At 39.2% G+C, this 12,434-nt stretch overlaps 1 protein-coding gene across 19 annotated transcripts in view; it reads left to right on the top strand.

The window, feature by feature from the left end:
• Nucleotides 1-12,434, top strand: part of by (focal adhesion protein tensin) — a 324,342-nt gene that overhangs the window by 232,463 nt on the left and 79,445 nt on the right. For 16 of the 19 annotated variants that reach the window (XM_012285026.2, XM_076532350.1, XM_076532344.1 and 13 more), the window contains one exon: nt 5,457-5,639. The exons of 2 other annotated variants lie outside the window; for them this stretch is intronic. In XM_012285026.2, coding sequence (XP_012140416.2) covers nt 5,457-5,639 — 183 coding nt within the window. Of the gene's footprint in view, nt 1-1,822; nt 1,844-5,456; nt 5,640-12,434 lie in introns of those variants that run through there. One more of the 19 variants, XM_012285021.2, reaches the window with a different exon arrangement.

Genomic DNA, 12,434 nt, shown 5'->3' on the forward strand with positions numbered 1-12,434 from the left:
GCCGAAGTACGAGTGCGTCACGAGTCGACTCGTCAAAATAGTGCAAGAGGCTAATAGTTCAATAACTCAATAACTCAAAGTACAATCTTCTAACCATCTGAAGTACAGTCTTCACCCACTGACCCAAAAGATATCTCCTAATTATCAGTGTTGATTAACTTCATTCGCACAATTCTTTAGAACATCTATCGTTAACTTTATGGGCGTGTTTGAAAACTGACTGCAGTCGTCATGCATTCTGTTGACCTACGTACGAAAGATAACAGCACGTGTGTAATCACAGTGCTATCTCCGATAAAGCTCATAATCTGTAGACCTTGATCTCTCCGTTCATTTCTACTAGAATCTACTCGACGAATATCAAATTCATTCTTTGTAATCAAAGGAAGTAACAGTATTTGTTGCTTAATTAAAACCACGCCTTTATTTACACGAGAAGCAATCATGTCTGGCGTAAACGCGGTGTACCGTATTCCGGTAAGCGACCTCCGCGATCGACGGGATCGATACCGGGAACCCCGTGAACGTATCTGTCGATCTCGATCGTGCTCGATCGCTCTGGATGTTGGGCTTCGAGAGGTCGATCGTGATTGCACCGTTCGCTTCTAATTCGTACGTTTGTCTGCGCCTAGTTCTCTGTAATACTTTCGCGAAGCTAAACGCGATGCACTTTGAAACATCGTCGAAACAAATAGCTACTTGCGGCAAAAATGATTGACGTTCCGTTTCAAACTAGCGTACGTCAGTTTGAAACACGAGACGGGGATTATCGTGGATTATCGGTTATTTGCGTATTTGGATTTATTGCAGTTGTATCCTCGGCGAATACGTCAGTCGGACATTATATGCAACAAGTGATGATATGTGGCGACGGGGCTGGGAAATGGGAAAGGTGGAAAATTTGAGAATTGACAAATTGGAGAATGGAGACACTAAAGAAATAGAAATTGGTAATTTTTTAAATGCTAAAATTGTGAAACTTGAGGGAATGTGTGACAATGAAATTTGTGGTAATACAAAGTGTATCAGAGAATATACTTATATGTAGACATTACACATTACACGTATGTATAAGCAAAATATGGAAATTGATTGAAATGTCGAAAAATAACCTAAGAAGTTTCATTAGAGTAAAAATTGGTAAAAATACTCGAACAGATTTCTTTCACGGTTTATCAAGATTGAAAGGCTGAAATTGTTTTTCCCCGGAAACGAAGGATTTCTTTCTTATTCCGAGCTGCAGCGGTAGAGCAAGATTGATCGTCCTTGCCGTGAAGCTTTGTTAAAACGAAGGAAACGCTTATAAATGCAAAAACCTGCGGCAAGATCGGATTTTGAAGCGAGTCTCGCGACGGTAGAATTAATGAAGCGTGCATAAAAAATTCGCGTGTCGAGAATGGGGGAAAAAAAAAGGAAACGCAGTCGAGATATTTCTCGCTGTAAATAAAAGTGCATGCTTATCTGAAAACGCACACGGTGAACATATATTCGTCGCCGTCAGTTTGCTGCAAAGACTCGTGTTTCGTTTCAGAACCGCACACCCATGAAAAATTCAACGATATTTCCTTCTCCTGGAATCACTTTCTACCTGCAACGTTGTTCCCATTTGTTTGACACCAGAATTCTCTGCAAAAGGAACAAAAGGATTCCCGTGTCCAAAAAAAAGCTAGCTTCTTTTGTCCAACAATTTCCGCTGCAATTAACTACCGCGTAACAAAAGAGATTGCGCACGTCGTATCCGTAATTTTAATGGTAAATACTCGTCCGGAGAAATTATACTCGTTCGTCGTGAAATTAATTTCTGGAAAAAGGGTGGATGATATAATGGCGAGGAATAATGGCGGTGAGTCGATTTCGATATTTCTGTGGTGCAATATTTTAGTATACTGATATCTCCATGCGACAATACCACCACGTTTCAGAATATCTATATACTGATATTTCCATGTTTCAGTATATCACTGTACCGATATCTTCACAGGACAATATCTCTGTATATCGATATCTCCACTCCAATCCAAATATTCCTATACCGAACTCAATATTTTCCTATACAGGTATTTTCACGTCCCAATACCTCTACGTCTTGATATATCAAAAAAAACCAATACCTCTATATTTCTATATCTCCACGTTTCAATATCGCTATGTACCGATATCTCCACGTCTCAGTATCTCCGCATCCCATTACCTCCACGCTCCAATATCTCCACGTCCCCATATCTCCACACCCCATTACCTCCACGCTCCGATATCTCCACGTCCTCATATCTCCTCGCCCCGATATCTCCGCGTCCCAATACCCTTACGCCTCGATATCTCCACGCCCCGATATCTCCACGTCCCAATACCTCCACGCCCTGATATCTCCACGCCCCGATATCTCCACGCCCCGATATCTCCACGCCCCGATATCTCCACGTCCCAATACCTCCACGCCCCGATATTTCCACGTCCCAATACCTCCACGCCCCGATATCTCCGCGTCCCAATACCCTTACGCCTCGATATCTCCACGCCCCGATATCTCCACGTCCCAATACCTCCACGCCCTGATATCTCCACGCCCCGATATCTCCACGCCCCGATATCTCCACGCCCCGATATCTCCACGTCCCAATACCTCCACGCCCCGATATCTCCGCGTCCCAATACCCTTACGCCTCGATATCTCCACGCCCCGATATCTCCACGTCCCAATACCTCCACGCCCCGATATCTCCACGCTCCGATATCTCCACGCCCCGATATCTCCACGCTCCGATATCTCCACGCCCCGATATCTCCACGTCCCAATATTCCTATATCCCGATATCTCCATGTCCCAATATCTCGTCGTCCCGATATCTCCACGTCCCAATACCTCGCCGCAATTAACCACGTAACAAAAGAGAACTACAGTAAATACTCCTCCGTACAAATTACCCTCGTTCGAAATTAATTCCCATAAAAAGCTCGATGCCATAACAACCCAAGGAATAATAGCGTTGATTCGTAAGAGGAACGAGAAGTTTTGTCGCGTAACGTATACGCGAACAGCTCCACTTACGCCTTCCATTATACTTCTATGCTAATCGTTATTATGGCAAGTTGTTGCATAACTGTAATTATCGTACCGCATGGAGCAACGTTCCTCGGTTGCACAGTCGCACGCGATCTTTTGTAGTTTCAACCAGGGTCTACGAACTTACCTTCCACGCAAGGTGTCTGACATTCCTAATGTTTCTTCGGAGAGGAAAAAATTACCTGGCTCGTTTAGTTGCTTGACTGCCGTGGGTGGCCGACGGTGACACAAATTTAACACGCTCGAATAATTAGGAAAGGGTTGCGTTAATTGGACCGTTACCAGCTTTGGACCATTATCGTAACTTCGCCTGGCCAATTTAGGTCGCATAATAGATATAGGTTTTCTGGACTTTACGCTCCCTCGTTTTCTACACTTTACGCCGTTACGGATATTTTAGAATTATTTTCTTATTAAGATCGATAAATTTTGGCTCGAAACCTTTGCTTATTAAGCTAACGCTTTATGGATCTTCGACGTGCAGTTACTTTCTGATTAAAAAATACAACCATAAATAAATTATTACACATTTCACACACCATATTAATTTCTGTAATTTAAAATAAATCTAGGAAATACTTTGATAAATTTCATAAACCTAGAATCTTAGATGTTTTATCTTCCTCTAATCCTTCCTCTAATATTTGCAATCTCAATTTATAAAAATTCCACAAATAACAATTTTCACTAAAAAAGAATACTATACGGATGAATAACATTTTGTATAATAACAACACAATAATTTCCTGTTTGTACAAATTGTTTCATTCGATGGCGTTTAACTGGTGCGAGGTAAAATATGCAGAACTTAATTAAAAGTTTAATCTCGCAGTGTTACAGCAGCGCGTATCGACTCTCTTCATGCGAGCGTTCGTTCCACAGAACCGAGTATCGGGTAAAATTTCATTCACGTAAATGGCGCTCTAATTTATTCAGAAGAGCATGAGTACTCTATTCGGTAACAATCATACGAACGCGCCTTTCGAAAGTTGTTTTTCAGCGGACCGTGCCGAGCGATCGTTTACGATACAATTGTTCAGAGGCAAATATCCGCGACTAATCGAAGTGTGTCATCGTGCAATTTATGATGTATGGCACTATGCGTAAGCGTTTCGTGCGGTCTGATTCTTCAAGGATGCTGCTTGTACTTCTGGCTATTTGCTTAAGATATACTCATCATTTAATTCAGTACAATTAGTTACAAAAATTCATGATAATGATATTAATTATCTGTTTTGTGATGCTGAAAACATTTTGGAGGCCAGTAGGAGATTAAAAGATTTATAGGATTAAGTATGAGAAGATACCTGTATCACTTGATGATTAGATTCACAAATATTTTTATGTTTCAATATCCTTAGATTTTAGTATCGTTGTGTTGCAATTCGGTGGATCTGAATGTCTTTAAATTTTAATACCTTCAGATCCCGAGTATAATTATCTTTATGTATCAATATTTATATTGTGATGTCTTTACGTATTAATATTTCTACGTCCCGATATCTCCACGTTTCACTAATCCCTACATTTCGGTATTTTCGTGTTTCAATATTTCAGTATGCTGATATCTACACGCTCCGATATCTTCACGTCCTGATACCTCCACATCCTGATATCTACACGCTTCGATATTTCCACGTCCCGATATCTCCACGCCCCAATACCTCCACGTTTCGATATCTACACGTCCCAATACTTGCACGCTCTGATATCTCCACGTCCCCATATTTCCACGTCCCAATACTTGCACGCTCTGATATCTCCACGTCCCCATATTTCCACGCCCCAATACTTCCACGCTCTGATATCTCTACGTCCCGATATCTCCACGCCCCAATACCTCCACGTTTCGATATCTCCACGTCCCCATATTTCCACGTCCCAATACTTGCACGCTCTGATATCTCCACGTCCCCATATTTCCACGCCCCAATACTTCCACGCTCTGATATCTCTACGCCCCGATATTTCCACGCCCCGGTATTTCCACGTCCCAATAACTCCACGCCCCGATATCTCCACGTCCCAATACCTCCACGTCCCCATATCTCCACGTCCCAATACCTCTACGCCCCGATATTTCCACATCCCAATACCTCCACGCCCCGATATCTCCACGCCCGATACCTCCACGTCCCAATATCTCCACATCCCAATATCTCCACGTCTCAATACCTCCACGTCCCAATATCTTCTCATCCCAATATCTCCACATCCCAATATCCCCACATCCCCACACTTACAGACCCCTTCCTCCATACATCTCCACATCCATACTGAAACCTCAAGAGTCTTTAATGGCTGACTGAACGACATCCAAAACGGAATCTGACATATTTTAATTTGACAGCTTCGTGTTTAATAACCAAATATTTTTTCTGTCCTGTTTCAGGGTGCTAGATTCCGGGATACCTCGCAGCAAATACACAAACAATGGCAGGCAGACCCGCAACGAGCATTTCCAACGGTCGGCACCGTCAACACAGGCTCGGTGTCTCCCACATCGGGCGAGATTTCAAGCCCTAATTCAACACCCAGTCCGAGTCCTAGTCCCACTAACAGTCAGCAAGTCACGGTAGGTATCTCCGGACCTGTTCTTGTCCGTCACATATTTCATAAGACACAAGGGAGCATCATTTAGAAACTGACGGTAAACTAGTTAGATTTACTAGACTCTTAGCGAAATATAGGTAAACACTATAGGTACATTATTTGTTAAATGCACTAATGGAAATTGTGTAAGGTGATTATACTGTAAAGGTAGAATAGTGAACATACTATGAAATTTCTTTACAATTCAACGAAAGTAATTAATAATAACTTGTGTATATTAATGAAATTTTAAAAAACTCTACAAAGAAAAATGTAGAAAGAATTAGTTCACTTATTTTAATTAGTACATGCAAAAATTTCTATGGGGAATTTTTTTTTTTAAGATTACGCTTAACGGTTCAAGAATACAGATATCTTTGATACGAAGCCGCAACCTTCTCCTGAAAACGATTTAAAAATCACTCAGCCCGAAGTTGCGAACACTTTGAATGCGATTCAACCTTAAATCCTTGAGATGCAACGAAGCTTGTAAAAATCGTAGCCTCGCTACCCGGAACCGATGGGGTTCTATCTGCAGCGCACGCGAAACGGGTGAAATCGCGATGTATGCACCCCTTCCGGGCGTAAATCTCGAGGATAGCGATTGAACGTAGATACGGGAGCAGCGAATACGTTCTAAAACTCTCCGGGGATGTATCAACCACCAGTTCGGATTCTCACATACGTGCGGGTCATGGGTTAAGTTAGCACTCTCTTCCTTTATACACGCCGTAGCGAGCGCAACACTCAATTTTCTTCCATCGTTTCTCTACAACAATTTTGTATCCATTGCTTGTAATCTTTTCCCTCGTGAATCTATAACGGAAAATTGAAAGACGGTTCTTAGGAAATATGGGGTACGAATTGGAAAATGTGGGGAGTGGATTAGGGAGTTTTTTTGGTTTGAGGTTTTTGGAGAGTGGCAAATTTGGAATTTGGGAAATTGGGGAATTAGGAAATTGAGAGAGTGGAAGAGTGGGAGATTGGGTGATTAGGGGACTGGAAAATTGGGAAGTTTGGGAAATTTGGGAAATTTAGGAAATTTTAGAAATTGAGAAAATTTGTGTAGCTTGGGAAATCTAGGAAATTGGGGAAAATTAGGAAATCTAGGAAATTGGGGAAAATAGGGAAATTAGGAAATTAGGAAATTGGGGAATTGGGGAATTGGGAAATTGGAAAATTGGAAAATTGGAAAATCAGGGAATTGGAAAAATGGGAAATTGGGCAATTGGGAGATTGGGAAATTGAGAGATTGGAATTTGACAGATAGGGAAATTGGGAGTTTGGGAAATTGAAAAATTGGAATTTGGGAGATTGGGAAATTCAGAGATGGGAATTTGTAAGATTGGGGAATTGAGAGAATGGAATTTGGAAGTTTGGGAAATTTGGAAATTGGAAAATTGAGTGATTGGAATTTGGAAGATTGGGAAATTGAGAGATTGGAATTTGGAAAATTTGGAAATTGGGAAATTGGAAGATTGGAAACTTGGAAAATTGGAAAATTGGAAAATGGGGAAATGTGGAAATTTCGACTTTAGAAAATTGCAAAATTGAGAAATTAGGAGATTGCAAAATTAGAAAACAGAGAAATTAGAAAATTCCTAAATTCATAGCTCTTAATTTAAAGAACATAGTCAAAGACCACACACGTCACTTTCCTCGCTTAACTGCATTTCTCAATTTTCTTTCAAAGATTTCCCTACCTGCAATTCATCCAATTTTTATTTTCAAGCCCATCAGCATTCTATGCAATTAAAGTGCACAGCTGTATGCATTGGCAAATGCATAGAATTAAACGGTCGTCTATTGTTCACGAGGGGCTATCGGTATTCGAGCAGTACATCCAATTGAACTGATCGAGAAGTTAGGGTGGGGCAGAGCAACCCTTGTCTATAGTGGCATTATTCTCTCACGGCTGTGCGAAGTTTGATTCTAGGTCACTGGGACTTAATGAGAAATTACTGGGTTTATATAGAGATTCCTTGAATCCCGTTCACATTGATCGATCGATTCGCCGAAAAATTAACAAAGCTCCACCTGTTGCTTTCGGGTGAAAAATTTTGTTGCAAAAACTGTGAAGCTTCAATTTTAAATTTCGCAAACTGACGAATTATCAACTTTGAGCTGGTTTAAACTGTTAACCCCTGGTATTGATTAATGAAATGTTTATTGGCTCTTAAATGATACGCATTTGCATAACAAAATGATAACATGTATAGAAGTGATGAGAATTTACATTATGTGCTTTATACAAACATATGCATATAACATTGCATATACATTACTTTATTATAAATAACACTTAATTATAAACTTTAACAAGTATTATATGTAACAAGCTTTAATGTGTTCCTGCCTCGTTAATGGAAGGCTGAGTAGTAAAAATACTATTACTGATACAGAGACTAAAATAAAAATCATTTTGCTACCTTAGGTTACATAACGAATATTAAATTGCTACTTTCTGCACAGTTATACGAAAGGTATTTATCTAAATTTAATTTGTGCTAATTTGCATGTTCGAGTGCTTACGTCATCAATATTCCTACACAACCACTCTCGCACAGATTCAGATAAAATTATACGCAAGGGAAAATGTCTCTCTCAGACCCGTTACCTAACTGCAATCAATAAACGTCGATAAGGGGACAAATTAACTGAGACAATTAGGCCAGAGTATTTAAACAGCCGTTAAAATATATCTGTCGCAACGGTCCATAATCTCCATTTTTCACTCGTGGAGAAGAGGTCGATACCGAGTGAATAACATTCCTCCGACATCAACGACAATTTGTACATTCCCGTAGAATCGTCGATGATCCCATCCTTATTTTTTGCCCGCCTGACCCAATTAAGCAATTACGACGGGCCAGTAGATTATCGCTGGTGCCACGAATTCAAGCGTCCGCCGTGGAAACAAAACCGTGACCATGTATACACGGTGGCGTCGATTAAACGACCGACGGTATACAGCCCTATCGGAACATCCAATTGGTGTAAAGTCCAATTGGATTATCGACGCACGTTCAATTGCACGTACGATTGCAGCTCGACGTTATTATCGCGTTAATGTCGATTAGTCGGTTTCCCGTTTCGTACACGACCAGACCGACGTCAAAACATTTATTATACTCCAATTTTGGTAGTGCACGATTTTAATCGGGGATGCACTTGTACTGATGTTTTGCAGTTGGTATATATTGAAATTGCTTTTTGATTTATTGCATTGATCACTTTATGTGATTGGTATTGAACACTTTATGGCGGTGGGGTATCTGAAATGGTGGTACTTTTGTGGATACTTGTGATTTAGTAGTAATTGTAATTTAATTGTACTTGCAATTTATGGGCAGTGAGAATAGTTTGAGGTAGGTAATAATAAGGAGCTGGGAATTTTTAGCGGGAAAGAGGAAATTTTTTAAATTGTCAAACTTTAGTGATAGATGTAGTGGGGATCACTATAGAATGACTTGTGGGGCAAACTGAGAAAATTGAAAAATTGGAAAATTTTGGTTTTGGGATTTTGGAACTTTCAAAATTAGAAAATTGGGAATTTTTAAACTTGCGCCGAGGCTTTGGAAATTTTGAAAGTTAGGAAATTGGGAAATTGAGAGATTGGAATTTGGAAGATTGGGAAATTGAGAAATTGGGAAACTGAGAAATTAGGGAATTGGGAGATTGGGGAATTGGAAGATTGGGGAATTGGAAGATTGGGGAATTGGAAGATTGGAAAATTGAGAGATTGGAATTTGTGAGATTAAAATTTGGGAAATTTAGAAATTAGGAAATTGGGATATTGGGTAGTTCGCAAATTGGAAAATTGGGAGATTGGGAAATTAGGTAATTGGGAAATTGGAAAATTGGGAAATGGAAAATTAGGGAATTCGGAAATTCGGGAGATTGGAAAATTAGGAAATTGGGAAATGGAGAATTAGGGAATTCGGAAAATGAAGAAAAAGAAAAATTGATAAATTAGGGAATTCGCAAATTTGAAAACTAAGAAGTTGAAAAATCAAAGAACTGAAAAATCATCAAGTTAAAGACTTGTAAAACTCTAAACTCCCAAATTTGAATAAATAAAACTTAAAGAATTTAATACTATGTCCCTATAAAAATTTTAATTTTCCCAAATTTTAAATTCTGAAAAATCGACCACTTACCCAAAAAAAAAATGTAAAACACACAAAACGCCGCTGAAATTTCATAATTTCCCTAAGGTCCTCCTACACAAAGCAAAGTAATAATTATCCAAATCGTACTACTCCCGTAACTCACAGTTAATGGCGGCCTCGTTAAATTTTCTTAAAGAAGCACTGAAATGATTTCTTCCCCCGCGCGACGTTTCAACCGAATGAAACATTCATTTCCTGCAAAAGGCACGTCCACCGAAGAAGACCAGTAGCTTGGCCAAGAGACGAGCAGTCGCATTAAAGATTTTCTTTCATTAGTACCGCGGAGAAATCGGAACGTCGTCGGTTGCTTACGTTCCAGCATGTAAAGAAGTCCACTACCCCCGGACGTTGAGCGAGTTCCGTAAGTCGTTTGAGAGGCTTCCTCGACGCAGGTGAGCCCGTCTTACCGGGTCATGATTAATCCTTAAACGTTTTTACTAGCGCAATACCCGGCTCACTTTCGTCGGCAACAGTTAATTAACCCACCGGGAGTTCCAGTCGGTGGGTTATAAACTGACGAGTCAATCTTTCGATGGTTAACGTCTTAATATCGGGACATTGGAAAATTGGAAAACTAGAATATTGGAAAATTGGGGAAATTGAGGAAAGGGAAAAAATGGAGGAAATGGAGGAAATTTAGGAAATTTGAGTAGTTTGGGAAATCTAGGAAATTTGAGAAATTTGGGCCATTTTGGGCAAATTTAGGAAATTTAGAAAATTTAAGAAATTTGGGAAATTGGAAAATTGGAAAATTGGGGAATTGGGAAACTGGGAGATTAGAAAATTGGGGAATTGGGAAATTGGGAGATTGGGAAGTTGGGAAATTGAGAGATTGGAATTTGGAAGATTGGGAAATTAAGAGATTGGAATTTTAAAGATTGGGAAATTAAGAGATTGGAATTTGGAAGATTGGGAAATTAAGAGATTGGAATTTGGAAGATTGGAAAGTTAGAAGTTTGGAAAATTGTGAAATTGGAATTTGGAAGATTGGTACATTGAGAGTTGGGGAAATTGAGAAATTTGGAAATTGAGAGAGTGGGGAATTTGGAAGATTGGGAAATTGAAAAATTAGGAAATTGGAAGATTGGGAAATTGGGAGATTGGAAAATTGAGAGATTGGAATTTGAAATATTGGGAAATTGAGAAATCGGTAAATTGGAAAATTTGAAAACTGAAAAATTGGAAAATTGAAAAATTGAAAAATTGAAAAATTGAAAAATTGAAAAATTGAAAAATTGAAAAATTGAAAAATTGAGAAATTGAAAAATTGAAAAATTGAAAAATTGAAAAATTGAAAAATTGAAAAACTGAAAAATTGAAAAATTGAAAAATTGAGAAATTGAAAAATTGAAAAATTGAAAAATTGAAAAATTGAAAAATTGAAATATTAAAAAATGATGATCGTCTTACTCGCTCCTACAATTACTAGCACCGAATTAAACCGTGTATCAACTCTCAGATAACACGGTTTTTTCTTAAGGAAAATTCACCAGCGAATTTCTTTAGGCCCAAAAATCGGCAGACGCTTGTTATGTTAATGACGAGGGGAGAGAACAAGAAAACGGGAAGCTGGAGGTCAAGAGGGCTCAAAAGTAAAAAAAGAGGCAGCAGGTCCTTGAGAGTCCTGCAGCTGCCAGTCGTCATCGGTTCGTTGAACGCAGAAAAACGCCGCGCGTGTTCTACGTCCTGATCGTTTAGGCTAGTACCTTCGGAGGGTAAGAAAATAGGGTTGAGGTCGTTAAAGCGTCGACGGATGGGATGCAGTTTGGAAGGACCCAGCTGGATACAACCGCTTTATTTTCTTTTCTCCTGTGTACAAGGATGCCGCAACAACGCGATCGTTTGATGGTCCATTAATCTGGGTTTACATGTTCTTGCAATTTTTACTGACTTGTGTATACAAATAGAACGGACATCTGAAGGATGGAGTTTAGGTGGGCGAGGTAACTTCTTTGAGCTCACAGATGTTGCTTGGTTTATTATTAATCTTGTTACGGAGTCTTTTTTTATGAACTATGCAATTTAGGAGTTATGTTATTTAGGAGGTTCTTGATTAAATTTCTTGCGAGGAGAATAATTTAATTTTGACATGTTCTTGCACCTTTTATTTTAAATTATTCAAACTGTGGCGGATGATAAAAATTGTTATAAAATTAATTCTTTGTCATACAAGGAATTGCTGTATAATTTGGCTGTATACTTTAGCTGTATACTTTGTTATACAAGTAATTTGTTATATAGCAGCAGCAATGCTGCTAACATTATGTAAATTTATATAGTTCATTTGAATTGTTTCTTTTAAAATTTCTTTAGTAAAATAATTTGAATACAGGAAGAATATGAGGTGTATATATTTCAATGATTCACATCGATTGATCCAGGGACACGACAGCATATCACTCACAGTATCGAATAAGGAAGGTCTTCTCCATTTTCGAGCGTAGGTACGATTACGCAAACCTGAGCAGAATTTTGTTACGCGACCGTGTGTGCAGAACGCTCGACTAACAAGGCAAGCTATGCAATTAACTTAAATAAGATTAATGCTCAGTGAGATACAACAACTTCAATGGCGCTGTGTATATCTACCGACCCAACGCAAATTC

This window comes from Megachile rotundata, chromosome 6 (genome assembly GCF_050947335.1).
Source record: "Megachile rotundata isolate GNS110a chromosome 6, iyMegRotu1, whole genome shotgun sequence".
NCBI classification, from domain to species: Eukaryota; Metazoa; Arthropoda; class Insecta; order Hymenoptera; family Megachilidae; genus Megachile; species Megachile rotundata.